At 55.3% G+C, this 14326-nt stretch overlaps 3 protein-coding genes across 3 annotated transcripts; 1 reads left to right on the top strand and 2 right to left on the bottom strand.

Annotated features, from left to right (window-relative positions):
* Positions 1 to 1462: 1462 nt before the first annotated feature.
* On the bottom strand, positions 1463 to 3123 carry LOC103533421 (granzyme E). Its single transcript, XM_030466668.1, has 5 exons — positions 2937 to 3123; positions 2692 to 2839; positions 2191 to 2332; positions 1821 to 2054; positions 1463 to 1600 (listed from the first exon to the last, which is right to left on the bottom strand). The coding sequence occupies exons 1-5, from the start codon at positions 3121 to 3123 to the stop codon at positions 1463 to 1465; spliced, it is 849 nt and encodes a 282-aa protein (XP_030322528.1).
* A 1752-nt stretch (positions 3124 to 4875) lies between these two features.
* LOC103533359 (duodenase-1-like) lies at positions 4876 to 6832 on the bottom strand. Its single transcript, XM_030466333.1, has 5 exons — positions 6779 to 6832; positions 6534 to 6681; positions 6204 to 6339; positions 5642 to 5893; positions 4876 to 5349 (listed from the first exon to the last, which is right to left on the bottom strand). The coding sequence occupies exons 2-5, from the start codon at positions 6620 to 6622 to the stop codon at positions 5215 to 5217; spliced, it is 612 nt and encodes a 203-aa protein (XP_030322193.1). The 5' UTR covers positions 6623 to 6681; positions 6779 to 6832; the 3' UTR covers positions 4876 to 5214.
* A 4102-nt stretch (positions 6833 to 10934) lies between these two features.
* Positions 10935 to 13734, top strand: S1PR4 (sphingosine-1-phosphate receptor 4). Its single transcript, XM_008499267.2, has 3 exons — positions 10935 to 11006; positions 11109 to 11228; positions 12118 to 13734. Exon 3 carries the CDS (start codon positions 12276 to 12278, stop codon positions 13500 to 13502), a length of 1227 nt encoding a protein of 408 aa, XP_008497489.1. The 5' UTR covers positions 10935 to 11006; positions 11109 to 11228; positions 12118 to 12275; the 3' UTR covers positions 13503 to 13734.
* The last annotated feature ends 592 nt before the right edge of the window (positions 13735 to 14326 follow it).

The following is a 14326-nucleotide window of genomic DNA, read 5'->3' as shown; positions in this document are numbered from 1 at the left end:
ACAGGACTGAGTACAGTCCTCCTGCAAGGAGCAGTTTGGGAAGTGGTGGGGGGCAGCCTGGTGCTGCCTGGAGAGTTCTTTTTTCCTGCAGTCTGTTCTTGGGGAACTCTTAGGAAAAGAGGAGAAGCTGAGTGGGCTGTGGGCCAGGTGAGTCTCCTGGTGAGGTGGTGGCTCAGGCACTGGTGTCACTGGTGTTGTGTTGGTGCTGAAGTCACCTCTCTATGAGGTGCCCCTGGCAGCACCAGAACCATGGCCTCGGGGTTTTGTACGTAGGTGGACCCAGATATTAAGGAAATATTTCCATCGAGGGGAAGGCAGTGCCTTTCTCAGCTTAGCCATGAATTTCCCTCCAAACAGCAATCTTACGCTTAGCTGAAAAAGGGTTTTTAGAGGTAACAAGGTTTTTGGATCAATTCAGAAGTCATTTAGAGATAAAACCTTGAAGAACAGGTGCTGTTCCTTACCCAAAGAGGGCACTGTGTGCACGTACAGCAGCACAAATGTGCAACAGCATCGTCATCCCCAGCAAAAAGTAAGTGCTGACTTTTTGGGGTTTTTTTTCTTTTTTCTTTGTTTTTTTCAGTCATAGATTCTCCAAGTAATGCGAATGACCTGGAGGACTTTGGTAATATTTTTGTTTCTTTGTTCACTGCTGATCAAAACAAACTTTCTGGGGGACATCACCTAATCACTTTGCCTTATCCCTTCACACTGGGGTGAGGAGAGCAAGAGGCTCCTGCTGCCTGGAAACCACACTCAGCATCCATTCTGGGTGTTTGGGTGGGACAGAAAATGGAGGCCACTGGTTAGGGTAGGAATCTGCAGGTTGGGATTCAGCTCTCTGAGCAGTGTCTGTCTCCTGAGCTGTTCAGCAGCCAAGAGAAATCCAGGTCACAAAAAGAAAAAGGCTCTCAAATGCAGATGCAATTTATTGATTTTATTTATTCTTACAACATTGGAGCTACAGCAAGAGAGGAGAAAGGAGGCAGCAAGTGCCAGAGGAAGGGAACAGCAGCAGCAGTAGTGAAGCAGGAACTGGAAGTGTCCTCCTTGGAGCTGGGGCAACACTAATCCCAGGGTTTGGCCAAAGGAGACTCAGAAATGGGATGTCAGAAATGGATGGGGCAGGGAGGAGGCTGCTCCTTGGATCTGCCCCATCTCATCCTTCTGCCTTCCCCCAGGAGCAGCAGAAATCTCCAGCAGCTGCTCTCACCTCGTTCAGGGCTGTCCTGACTGGGGGGTAAATCAGAGCAGTGAAATCCCTTGGTTGCACAGGGAACACTCAGAGCCAGGGTGCAGTTTCTGCACCGAGCTCCCCACACTCCCATAGTTTGGCTGTGCCAAAGAGAAGTCCCTGCTGTGTCTGTGGAAGAGATTTTCCAGGGAGAAAGGAAGGAAAAGGAGGCGAGCGTGGGGTCCTGAAGCAAGAGTTTTCCAGGGCAGCAGCTGGGGGTGGGTTGGGTCATCCTGACTTCATCACACTGTTGACCCAGGGAAGGTAAGGAACAATGTTTGTGTAGAAACCAGGCAAATGCTTCTGCTTGTAGGAGAAGATGCCGTAGGCTGTGTTGTCACAGACGAGTGGATCCCCAGTATCACCCTGGGAAATGGAGGAGGGGGGAGAGGTCAGTGTTGGCTTCTCAGGACAGCAAGACTGCAAATATCTGGAGAGAGCTTCCCCAGGGCAAGAGCTGAGAGGACAATAAGCAATTTTTAAACAGTACCTTTGCAGGAAAGTTTTTCAGCCTAAGTCAGGTTTGTACCCAGCACCTGGCTGAAACCTCCCCTACAGCTTTCTACACCCTAATTCCAAGACTGACCTTTTCAGGTTCCCCAGCAAATTTGCTGTCACCACAAATCAAGTTGTTGGCAAGTCCAGGGTATCGGCTGAGGCAATCCCTTCGTTTGATGATGGTGACATTGTCTGTGTGTAATCTGGTGTTGGATGTTCTGGAGCCCCAGCCAGCTGTGCTGCACACAGTCCCCTCGGGCACTTTTGAGTTTACAAGGGAAATGGTCTTAACGTATCTGTTGCTGGTGGCATTGCCTTTCAGCTGGGCAAAAGCACAGAAAATACAGAAGTAAGTGCTGTGGGCTGTAGCTGCTCAGTGATAAAGGCTGAACCCTTCCTGCTCTGGGGTTACAGCTCAGCCCTGCACCTCAGGCAGCTGGGGCCAGGCAGGTATTTACCTTCAGCAAGAGGATGTCATTTCCCTTTCTAGGAATGGTGAAATCTGGGTGGCAATGATATTCTTGGACTTCAAATGTCTGCCATCTCTCCTCTCTCCTCTGGATGGTGTGGGCTCCAAGGATGACAGTCAGAGGTTGGTGTCTGGTAAAATCAAGCACAGGGGATGTGGTTTGCCTTCTCCTGCCTGTGGCACCAAGGGAAGATCTCTAAATCAGGAGCCTGCTCTGGGCCCGTGTACCTTTTCCTGGCCTCTATCTCAGCTGCAGAAGCAGCTGCCTGAGGGAACTCATGAGGAATGTCGGGATGGGGAGGAGACCCTTTAAATCTAGCAGGTTGGACATGGGTCCCTGGGCTCCCAGGTTCTGCTGATCCTCTTTGTTACTGCTCAGATGTGGGGACTGTCCCTAAGGCTGTGTTACTGGAACCAGGACAGAGCTGTCACCCAGAGCCACGTGCATCGAGGAAAGCCCTTTCCATGCCCCAGCAGAGCAGAAACTTACTCAGAACACTGAGCTGCTGTCATCACCCATCTGGGAGCCACCAGGAAGCCTCCACAGAACTGGTTGTTCACTCCTTGCAAATAGGCCAGGTAGGGTGTTGGGGACACCCTGGCTCCAGCTCCTCCCTGCATCCGTTTCCAGGAATCATCTGCAATGGATGGGACCGAATCTGAGGGGATGGGGGGGCACAGGACCACCTGGGACTCTTCCTTCCCCCGTCCTCTCCTCCAGGCCACTGTACTTACTGGCTTTAGCTGAGGGACATGTCACCAGCAGGAGGGTGAGCAGGGGCTTCAGCAGGGGCTTCTTCATTGCCTTCTCGGCTTCTGTGGGTCCCTTGGAGGTGAGGCTGCATCTGGGGTCTCTTCCCACTCCCAGTAAGGTTTTATAGCCTGAAATGAGACTCCAGGAAACCACAGAAGTCAGACTCATCTGATTAATCTATCTGCAAGTTGCAAACCTCAGCTCTTTGGGAGGGGAGTTCAGTCAGCCTCAGCCTTGGGCATCAACCCACTTTCCTCTTGGGTCTGATCTGGGATATCTGACATCCTTCTAGACACAGAATCAATTTTAACCCCTTGCCAGGGAGCTAGAAGCTGGAGGGAGCACTTCTCTTACCCATGTGTTCTTCCCTTGCAGCTCACATTTGTTGTTGGGCACTTACAAACTCTCTTGATTTTTATCATGAGCTCTCTCTGCAAGCACAAGGTTGCTTTTGCACCATGTACCAGGCCCAAGGACTGGGCAGGGGCATTTGAGGACTCCCCAGCTTTGTCAGCCAGTGTGGTCCTGGCTAACAGACCAAAGCTGATGTGAGCCCACTGGTGATGGCCAAGTGAGAGCAAAAACTTGCAGTGGCAGCTTCCTGAGCAGTGTCAGAGCTGCTGTGGACACAAGGTCTCTGTTCTGCACCAGCTGCTGACTTGGGGCTCTGCTCTGTACAGCAAAAGACAACATTTTAAGTGTTGTGGGGGTTTTTTTTTTCCTAGATGTAATTATTCACTGTTAAAGTGGGGAGTTCACTGTCTCCTACCAGCCAGTGGGAGAGAACACCAAGACAAGAACACAGCTTTGACCTTGGCTCAGGGGCTTCACTTTCCCTCTGTTTTGTTGAGGGAGGATGGAGAGAGGTTTGGGATTCTGGCCCTTCAGTGGGTAGGGATAACTCAAAGCCATCTCTCCCTGGTCTTACCCCTCTGGGAAGGGTCGTGTCCTGGCAGGCAGTGATTTTTAAATGTCAGCCAAGTCCCAGGTGCATGGCAGGGATCTGCCTTACCCCATGGCAGCTCCACTCCCTCCTTCTCCAGCCCATGGTGAGAAGGACTCTGCTGGAGGAAGAGGTGGTGGCAAATCCCAAAGGTGCTCCCCCCAGGATGTCCCTTTGGCTCCCCATTGACACCAGTGCCCAGGCTCCAGCAGAAGGAGGAATCTGAGCGTTTGCCCCAGCAGGGGTGAGGAACTGGGGCAACCCAGGAGACAAAACCTGCTTTAAGCTGAAAGCTCCACTCTCATGCAAAGGCTGCAGCTTCAGGGAAATCCCTGCTGATGAGAAGTTTCTGCTGCACAGATAAGCAGCTGCTGCCTTCCCACTTGCAGATTTCCTACCTGATAGCAGCTCTTTGCAGCAGCCTAGATGGACCCCTCTCAGCTTCCCCGGGTGACAAATACAAAGGTGAGGACGTATTTTCGTATTTTCCCTTCATCTCAGAGAAGAGGAGACGCAAGAGCTCCTCCCCTGCCAGCGGGACTGGTGGGAGGCTCCGTACAACCGAGACCAGCATCCTGTTCCTTGAATTTTACGCAGTTTCTGAATGTTCAGAACTCTCCACCGGGTTTTCCCTGTGACCCAGCTCGTTGTCCCGGCTGCTCCATGTGCTAAGAGTGCCACATCACCACGGCAAAAGGTCCCTGCAGAGTGGGACAGTCGGTGCTTTGCAGGGAATGGCAGGTTTTGGATGCTGCTGGCACACAGCATCCTGCCTGCCAGCTCCTCCCGGGCAGGTACTGCCAGGCACAGCCCATTTCTCCCTGCACCACACTCATCCCCCTGACCATAGGGATGGCAGCTGTGGCTCATCCTCCCAGTCTGGCAGGAATTCAGTGCCTGCAGAGTGAGGCTGAGCTTTCCCTTTCAGAAAGGAGACCCCGGGGAAAGGCATCAGACAGGAGACAAACGCTGGGAAATGCAGCTTTGACTTTACTGAGGGTGTTTGAAGTGCAGCAAGGTTCAAGCAGGGACAGGGTTATCCCTGAAGGAAACAGGGACTGCTGTAGCACAGCTGCTTCCTAGTGCCAGCTGGGACCATCCCGGGTTCTGCCAGGGCCACTTAACACAGCCTTGGACCTGAGATGGGCAGAGACTGGGACAGCCTCAGCCTCCGAGCAGAACTGGGGGGACCCCGGTGTGTCCCCATCACTCAGGTTCCCGAGGAGAGAGGAGGAAATGAAGCCTTCACCAGGGGCAGGGAGGAAACCAGTGCAGTCTCCAGAGCTGCACCAGTGCTGGAACCAGTGTTACCACTGCTACTTCTTCATGATTTTGTGGATCCAGGGCAGGTAGTGGGAGATGCGTGTGTAGACCCCCGGGGGGCTGTCGTACCCAAAGGAAACGATGCCTTGTGCCACCTTATTGCACACCAGGGGCCCACCAGAATCTCCCTGAGGACAGATGACAGACTGGTTTTAGAGGCCTCTTCCCTGTGGGAACAGGTTTCCCCTTGTTCCATCCCTGCCCAGGCCCTGCCAAGCAGGGTTCTGCTCTGGATCCGTGGCTCTGCTCCTGCCCCACGTACCCACTGAGCTGGAGGAGCTGCGGGCAGCTGGGGCTGTACCTGAACCCTGGTTTCAGGGAGATGGGAGCTACAAACCACACTCCAGCTCAGTCTGGGTCAGCAGCAGCCCCAGCTACCCGAGAGGTGTCCTGCTCCATGGCCAAGCCCCCAGCCCCTACCTGGCTGGAATCCCTCAGCTCGTGGAAGCTGCCAGCACAGACCATGCCCGTGCTGAGGTGTGGGTAGAAGTGGATGCATTTCCTGCGGCTGTAGATGGAGACTTTGGTTTCAAAGAGCTTGTTGGTTGCCCGGTCGTCATCGATCAGCCCCCAGCCAGCAATGCTGCACTTGGTGCCCGTGGGGAGGTCACTGCTGGTCTTGGGCAGTGGAATGGTCTGCACATAGTCATTGAGAGTGGCTTTTGTTGTCAGCTGTGAGAAGGCAAGGTTTGGGGAACAGGCTATGAGCAGAACAGCTGAGGGAAGCTTTGTGCCCAGAGACAGGGGAGATCTAGCAGGACACTCAACACAAGCTCTGCTGAGCTGCTCTGAGCAGGGAATGGGGCTCCAAGCCCTGCCTGTGGTTCCCTCCCAGGTCCCTCCCATTCCTGGGCAGCAGCAGCTGATGGTTTGCAGAAGGAGCTAACAGCAAGGATGTGCCCAGACCCTCCTAGACCCACAGCCCTGCTCTACCCCCCTTCTAACCCTCCCCAACCCATTGCCTGTTAGAGAATTGCCTTGCCTTGAGTAACATGATGTCATTAGACACAGTTTCAGGGTTGTATTCAGGGTGCATGTGGTATCTGAGGACTCCTCGGACCTGCTGGGTCCTTTCTGGTTCCAGGATGTTGTGAGCCCCCAGGATGACCGTGGCATTCCTGGCCAGAGGGGAGAAGGGGAAGAGAGGTTGGGTCCCACCCACATCCCCTCCTTTTTGTCAGCAGGTGGAGAGAGCTGCTCGGCACAGGAGGACAAGAAAGCTTCTCTAAAACCCCTCCAGTGATGGACACACTCCCAGTCCAGGGGAGGAGGAGGAAGAGGAAGGGATTAAGCCCCTCTGTGAAGTACTCACCCCAGACGGCAGTGTGCAGCAGTCATCACCCAGTCAGGGGCCACCAGGAACCCCCCACATGCTGACATCCCCAGCTTCAGGTATGCCATGTAAGGGTGGGCATGGGGCTCAGCCTCGTGGCCCCCCACAATCTGACTCTGCAGAGCACCTGCAAGACACCCATCGCAGGATGAGCTGCTGGGGCTCAGAGCCCAGACCAGCAGCACCCCAGCAGCACCCCAGCACCTTGCAGCACCCCATCTTACTGGCATTGGCCCATGGGCAGGAGAGCAGGAGCAGCAGGACAAGCAGGGGCTGTGTCTGGCACATCTCTTCCCACAGCTGGCCACTCCTTCTGAGATGTGTGGAAGTCTGAGTCCCCTGGTGCCCGAGGGCTGGTTTTATAGCCTGGGACCAGCAGTACCCAGCATCCAGGAAACCGTGTGTGCTGGCCTGATTGTGCTAATCAGAGCAGTGCAGCAGCCCTGCAGCATTATCTGCATCTCTGCTGCCCTGGCCTGCTCACATGCCCCACATGCCTTGAGGCTGTGATTGCTGGGTGATAAAGCAGGACAGAAAGGCCAGGGCAGGGAGAGCAAGGCACAGCCCAGTCCCAGAATCTCGGGAGTGCTGAATGGGAGAGGTGTCCTAGGGTGTTTCTGAGATGTGATTTTGCATTTCTCACACAGTTTGACTGCAGGACAAATCCCATTCACTTGCAGAAACCCCATTTCTCTGACTTCTGGCTGTGCCTTCAGCAGCTCCTGGGGATGCTCAGGTTGTTCCATGCTTTGTTGGCAAGCAGAACTTTCCCCTCTGGGCTTTCCCCTCTGCCACTGGCAAAGGGGAGCAGGGGAAGCCTTCATCCACCCTGCTCTGGATTCACTTGCTCTCTCCTTTCCCTGACCTGAAATTCCCTACAAACGAGGCTGCAGCTCCTGTCTTCACCTTGCCCTGAGCAAAGTGTGATTTGTTTAAATGCTGAGCTGAGCCCCAGCCCTGCTGCACTCCCTCCTTCCTGACCTTCTGGTCCTGACAGTGACCTTGGGCAAGAGTCTTGTTTTCTTCTTGAACCCGGTGGTGCTGACCTCAAAGCTCCAAGCTCAGATGCCCTGTTGGGGTTTCAGGACTGACTGGTGGGGTCACCAGTACCAGGGTTGGGCTGGGCTTCAGACAGCAGAAACAGAACCACAGAAGGTTTTAGGTTGGAAGAGATCTCCAGGCTCATCCAGCCCAACCTTTGACCAACACCATAAGCAAACTACCAAACCATGGCCTTCAGGACCAGCTCCAAACACCTTTTAAATACCTCCAGGGACTGTGACTCCATCACTGCCCTGGGCAGGCAATTCCAACGCCTGACAGGGCTCTCAGTGAAAAAAATGTCCCCTAACATAAGCCTAACCCTCCCCTGGCACAGCTTCCACCCATCTCCTCGGGGTCTATCACAGAACCAGCACTTCTCTGCCCCAAATCACTTCTTATGTGGAACAGGCAGGGAGGAGAAAAGTAGAATCATAGAATTGGCTGGGTTGGAAGGGACCTCAGAGATCACCAAGTCCAACCCTTGATCCACTCCTGCTGCAGTTCCCAGCCCATGGCACTCAGTGCCACATCCAGGCTCTTTGGAAAGATCTCCAGACACGGAGAATCCACTACTTCCCTGGGCAGCCCATTCCAATGCCTGATCACCCTCTCCAGAAAGAAATTCTTTCTCATCTCCAACCTAAACCTCCCCTGGCACAACTTGAGACCCTGCCCTCTTGTCTTGCTGAGAGTTGCCTGGGAAAAGAGCCCAACCCCCCCTGGCTCCAACCTCCTTTCAGGGAGTTGGAGAGAGTGATGAGGTCTCCCCTGAGCCTCCTCTTCTCCAGCCTCAACACCCCCAGCTCCCTCAGCCCTTCCTCATAGGATCTGTGCTCCAGTCCCTTCAGCCCAGTTGCCTCCTTTGGACCTGCTCCAGGACCTCAATCTCCTTCCTAAACTGAGGGGAAACCAGAACCAGTGTGTGGAGGAAGGGATGCACGATGATGATGATGATGATGATGATGATGATGATGATGATGATGATGATGATGATGATGAAGAAGCAGCATTTAGGACAATTTGATGCTCTCCAGACACAGTGCAGCAGCCCCAGCCCTGACCCGGTACCGGTACCGGTACCACCCCGTCCCGTCCCTCCCCAGCCCAGCAGCTCTGCCCTCGGTTTTTTTTGCTTTTTGTCCTTCCTGTGCAGGGCTCACCTCGGGTTTGTCCCCACAGCCCCGCCAGCTGTGCCGGCACCGCCTCTGTCAGCACCCTCAGCCCCTGCCCTGGGTGGGGGGGGACGCGTTCCCACCCGGCGTGGGGACACGGGGGGAAGCGTCTCGGGGCTGCCACCCCCGGGGACAAGTTTGGCATCGGGAGGGGCTCTGCCCCAAAGGGTGCAAAGCGGCGTTGGTGAATTCACCATCAAATCCTCAAACCTGCCGCAGAGGAGGGCAGGGTGACACCCTGGGGGGGTGATGGGCTTCATGGGGACCACCTCTAAGGGTTGTCTGTTATGGGGGTGGTGGAGAGGGGAGTTTTATTGGGCTATTTACCATTCCTGCTTCATGTTTTTGCATGGAGAAATGCAAGTTCAGAAAGCAATGGTGCTTCAAAGGAAAAAAACAAATTAACAAAACTTTGCCATTTCTGGTCACTGATCTAAAGGAGGTGATGCTGAAGCTTTCTCTTTCATGTCCTTCTTTTCCTTCAAATCCAGAGGTGCACTGCAGAGACCATCACCACCATCACCTGGCACCCAGGCACAGATCTCCAGGGTCTGGTGTGACCCCGAGTCAGAGGGGTTGAGCTAACTGGGACCAGAAGGATCCTGCCCCACTGGGAACTGGGGTGTGACAGCAGAAGAGACCAAAGCTGGGAAATGCTACCAACCCACAGACCATCACAACTCCACCCTTCCTGGAGCAGAAAAACACCTGCTGGTAAATCAATGCCTTGGCTCACGTTGGGTTTTGCTGGGGCCACACAGGGGAAAAAAGGATGGGGAGGTGGGTAGGGAGCCTTGTGGGACAGAGATGGGGACACCAGCTGCCCATGAGCCATTGTGGGTGCTGCCTGGATGGGCCCTCTGGGCAGAACTTTCCACAGAGCTTCACCCAGGGATTTTTTTTTTTTTTTTTAAATCAGATTGTCTGAAAATACAAGTTTTAATCAGGGCTGTGCAGCAGCACAGCAGGAAAACCTCAAAAGAAATAGTAGATATCTTATCTTGCATTTGTATCTTGCTGTTCTTTCCTCTGCAGTGCTCATTCCCTCCATTGTCTGGATGCCCTCCTGGGACCAGGAGGTGTCTGGGCAGCAGTCACCAAGCCACAAACCCAGGGAGCCCTGGGCATCTCTGAGCATCCCTGTCTGCCCTGGGCATCTCTGAGCATCCCTGTCTGCAGACAAACTTCCCCCTGGGACTGAGATGCTTTTGCCTTCCCCTTGGCCTCAGTAGGAGTGGGCTGGGTGGAGGTTCTGGGGCAGGGTTCTGGCAGAGGGTTCAGGGGGCTGCAGCTGACCCCCATGGCTCCCCTGGTCCTTCCAAGCCCAGCACTCAGCTGCTATCAGGCACTTTCATGTAGCTTGTGGTCTTGATCTGAAGGAAAGAGATGAGAAATGCTGCAGGATGGGGTGTTCTCCCCCCCCACACTCCCCTTCATTTCAGAGAAAGAACATCTGAACTGAAACAGCAGCAGAGGAGAAGTGCCAAGATAAAGCTCAGGCTGGGGCTGTGCTGATAGCAGAGTGGAGCTGCCCCTGGCCTGGGCAGGGTTGGGGACCTGGAGATGGGGACTCTCTGCCTCGGGTCTGTTGTCAGCAGCACTGGGGGGGGATTTGTGCCACCAGCAAAACCTTGCTCTGCTGAGCACGGAGTCCAAGTCCCAGCTGAGCCCCCTTTGGCTATGGGACTGCACCCTGACCTGCCCTGAGATGGGAGCCGTGTGTGAGGGGACTTGAGGGACCTCAGTGGGATGCTGGGAGGGCATTAGGATTATTTTGCTGGTCCAGAGGACCTGGCAGCCCAGGGGTGAATGTGTTGAACTGTCCCAGCTGCTTATCTGCCATCAAAACCATTTGCCTCCCATCCCTACCTTGCTCGTCACAAATCTCTGGGACAAAGAGCTCATTTTCTCAGCTATTTCTTTCCTGAGACTGCTCACATGCTGCCAGCTATTTGAGATGTTCCTCAGGCAAGCTTCTTCATCCTCTTCATCCCTTAGGGACAAGCCACCAGTTCTGTCCTGAGAGGCATTAGCTGGAGACTCAGCCTGAAGCAAGAATAAAGCAGAGGTGCTGTGCAAGAACCACAAGTCCCTCCCTGCCATGCTGAGGGAAGAAATCCCCACACTTCACTCTCAGCCTGGGGACCCCTTCATGGCTTTGTGCCAGCCTAGAGAGGGAACAGAGAAAAAGCAGAGAGCAGGAGACACAACTCCTGCTGTGAGCCTGAGTTACAAGGTGCTCTCCCTGCCTTTTCTCTCTTTGCAGCTGCTTTGGGTGGGGTCCATCCTGCATAGAAATGTGGTTGATGTTGTAACTTCCCTTTTTTCACTTTACTAGGTAGAAATCTTACTTATTTTGCACAAAGAGCCCTCCCTACTACCTACTCTGTGCTGGGCCTTGGAGAAGCAGCTGCTGAACCTCCCTCTGGCAGCAAGAGCCTTGTGCCCATCATGGCAGGTGAGTGCAAACCCAGCAGGGGTGGTTGGGAATTGTCAAGGCTTTCTCTCCAGTCAAGTTTTGCAGAGACACAGAACAGGTCAACAACAGACATCAACATTACAAGGGTGTGAGGACTCCTGGGTTCTGGCCTCAGTGCAGCCTTTTTGTGCCTCCTGCAATTCCAGGCAGGTGGCAGCAGCTTTGTGCCTCAGTTTCCTTGTCTGGGACTCAGGCAGTGGGCAGATCCTGACCCATCTCTAGCAGGTGCTTGGAGAGCTGAAGGTGGAGGGGGCAATGTCAGGACACGGGGGGCTTGGAGCAGATGTTTTCCTTGGAACTGAGTGGAGCTGAGCACTGGCCTCAGGTGCAGAGGTGCCTGAATCTGCTGCACTGACAGTCAGGACCTGGATGGATGTGTCCTGAGAGAGTGGCAGGAGCTGGGCCCATGGAGGAGCCCATGGAGCTTCCTCCTGGACAAGGATGTGTGGGAAGTGCACAGGGGAGCTGATGAAAATGCAGCTGCTCTCTGGCCAGGCTCAGGGATGGATTTAATGCCATAAAAGGCAAAGCACTCAGAGGCTCAGGCTCTCTGGATGCTCTTGCTGGTGCTTGGTTTTGTTCAGACCAACAGACCCTACCCATCAAGGTATGAGGTGTTACCTGCCCCATTCCACCCAGCCTGCCCTGGCTCGAAGAGGGGCCTGACACATTATTTCAGTCATGTCCCCCCTTCACAATCACAGCAGAGCTGGGAACAGTCAAGACCCTCACTGAGAAATGATGACAGCTGTTAAAAACTCTATCGATACTCAAGCACACAACAGGAAACTTCTTTAAACAACAGGAAGCCCATCCTCATGCATGGACTTACAAAACACCTCACCCTCCTCTCCCCTTGCTCTTGCAGTGCCGTGGGGCTGGCAGACAGGACTCTGACCCCCATCTCACGTGTCACAGGGCTCAGAGCTGTCCCCAGCCCTGGAGCAGAGGTTCTGCTCTGCTCCCAGCTCTACATCAACCCTTGGCTTGTCGTGCATCCCTTGGCTGCCCACCCAGGCTCAGAAGATGGATGGTACAGAGCTCAGCTGGCTGGCGAATCGCTCCCTTCCCCTTCCACTCAGTTCTGCTCAGTATCCTCAGCTCAGACTTGACTTGCTCGACAGGAAAGGCTCCTGCCTGCAGCTGGCTGCCACGAGGAACGTGAACCTCATCTTGCAGCACTACAACTTCACAGGCAAACTGACCAACAGGCAGCCTGGAGAGGAGGGCATGGGCCTGCTCCGCATAACCTTTGTCACCATCAGCTGTGTCATCATCCTGGAGAACCTCCTGGTGCTGCTGGCCATCCTGCGGGGGCTGCGAGCCCGGCGCTGGGTCTACTCCTGCATCGCAAGCATCACGGTGAGCGACCTGCTGGCGGGCACTGCCTACCTGTGCAACCTCTGCCTCTCGGGCAAGAAGACCTTCCAGCTCTCCCCTCAGCTCTGGTTCCTGCGGGAGGGCATCCTCTTCGTCGCCCTGGCTGCCTCCACCTTCAGCTTGCTGGTGACAGCCATCGAGAGGTACAGTGCCATGGTGAGGCCCATCGCTGAGAACGAAGCCAGCAAGACCCGGCGCCTGCGCGGCCTCCTCGTCTCCTGCTGGCTGCTGGCGCTGGTCATCGGGCTGCTCCCGCTCCTGGGATGGAACTGCCTCTGTGACTTCCACGCCTGCTCCCTCCTCCTGCCTCTCTACTCCAAGAACTACATCCTCTTCTCCGTAGTCATGTTCAGCATCATCCTCCTGGGCATTATCGGCCTCTACATCTCCATCTTCCAGCTGGTCCAGATCAGCTCCAAACAAACCAGTTCCCGTCACGGCCGCAAAAGGTCCCTGCGCTTGCTCAAGACCGTGCTGATGATCCTGGGTGCCTTCATCCTCTGCTGGAGCCCTCTCTTTGTCCTGCTGCTCTTCGATGTCTTCTGCGAGGCCCGGACCTGCACACACCTCCGCAGCCTGGACTGGACCCTGGCTCTGGCCATGCTCAACTCAGGAGTCAACCCCATCATTTACTCCCTGCGCAGCGTGGAGGTTCGCCGGGCCGTGGGAAACCTCCTGTGCTGCTGCTGCCTCAGGCTGGGGCTTTGTGAGCCCGGGAGCTGCGTGGTCATCCCGGACATCAACTCTGGGTCCTCCACAGAGAGCTCCCTGCGGTACCGGGACAGCTTCCACGGCTCCGTGGCGCTGAACCCCCGGCCCAGGGCACCTCTCTCCAGCAACTCCAGCGTGGTGAGCAACCTCCCCAGCTTCTGAGAGGCCACGGGGAGAGCTAGAGATGTCAGGGGACTCCATCCTGATGTTCCTGCTCGGGGAGAATCCTTGGTATGCCCACGAGCACCTGCACTGCTCACTGCCAGACTGGGATGCTGCTTCGTGTGGGACAAGCACAGCTCCTAGGATGAGGAGGAAGGATATGGACACTTTTTGGAATTGTTTCCCACCCAAACACTGCTGAGGAGAAGCTTCCCCAGCAGGAGGTGCTGAGCTTCCAGGCCCCATTTCTTTTCCAATAAACCCATGGAAGTAAAGCCCCTCTTTGCTTTCCCACGCCTCCATCTTCTTGCAGGGCGGCTGCCCTGCTGCCTGGTGCCCAGCCCAGCCCGGTCCGGCCCAACCCAGCCCAGCCCTGCCCCACCCAGCCCGGTCCAACCTAGCCCAGCTCTGCCCGGTCCAGTCCAACCCAACCCAGTTCTGCCTGGTTCGGTCCGGTCCAACCCATTCCAACTCTGCCCCACCCAGCCCGATCCAACCCAATCCAGCCCAGCTCTGCCTGGTCCAGTTCAGTCCAGTTCAACCCAGCCCGGCTCTGTTCCATCCATCCTGGTCCAGTCCAACCCAGCCCAGCCCTGCCCGGCCCAACCCAGCTCAGCTCTGCCTAGTCCGGTCCGGCCCAACCCAACCCAACCCAGCTCTGTTCCACCCAGCCTGGTCCAGTCCAACCTAGCCCAGCTCTGCCCTGCCCCACCCAGCCCGGTCTGGTCCAACCCAGCCCAGCTCTGCTTGGTCCAGTCCAACCCAACCCAGTTCTGCCTGGTTTGGTCCGGTCCAACCCATCCCAACTCTGCCCCACCCAGCCC

Source organism: Calypte anna, chromosome 28 (genome assembly GCF_003957555.1).
Source record: "Calypte anna isolate BGI_N300 chromosome 28, bCalAnn1_v1.p, whole genome shotgun sequence".
Classification (NCBI taxonomy): domain Eukaryota; kingdom Metazoa; phylum Chordata; class Aves; order Apodiformes; family Trochilidae; genus Calypte; species Calypte anna.
Note: the sequence above shows the minus strand (reverse complement) of the source record. Positions and strands in the feature narration are given on the sequence as shown.

Excerpts from the sequence above, each read along its gene's own strand:
- LOC103533421 (XM_030466668.1), bottom strand. The coding sequence starts at position 3,123 with ATGAGTCTGACTTCTGTGGTTTCCTGGAGTCTCATTTCAGGCTATAAA. Across the intron at positions 2,840-2,936 it reads ATGTCCCTCAGCTAAAGCCA|ATGATTCCTGGAAACGGATG; the intron begins GTAAGTACAGTG and ends CATCCATTGCAG. Across the intron at positions 1,601-1,820 it reads TTGCTGGGGAACCTGAAAAG|GGTGATACTGGGGATCCACT; the intron begins GTCAGTCTTGGA and ends TCCATTTCCCAG.
- LOC103533359 (XM_030466333.1), bottom strand. The coding sequence starts at position 6,622 with ATGGCATACCTGAAGCTGGGGATGTCAGCATGTGGGGGGTTCCTGGTG. Across the intron at positions 5,894-6,203 it reads ATGACATCATGTTACTCAAG|CTGACAACAAAAGCCACTCT; the intron begins GCAAGGCAATTC and ends GCCTTCTCACAG. Across the intron at positions 5,350-5,641 it reads AGCTGAGGGATTCCAGCCAG|GGAGATTCTGGTGGGCCCCT; the intron begins GTAGGGGCTGGG and ends ATCTGTCCTCAG.
- S1PR4 (XM_008499267.2), top strand. The coding sequence starts at position 12,276 with ATGGATGGTACAGAGCTCAGCTGGCTGGCGAATCGCTCCCTTCCCCTT.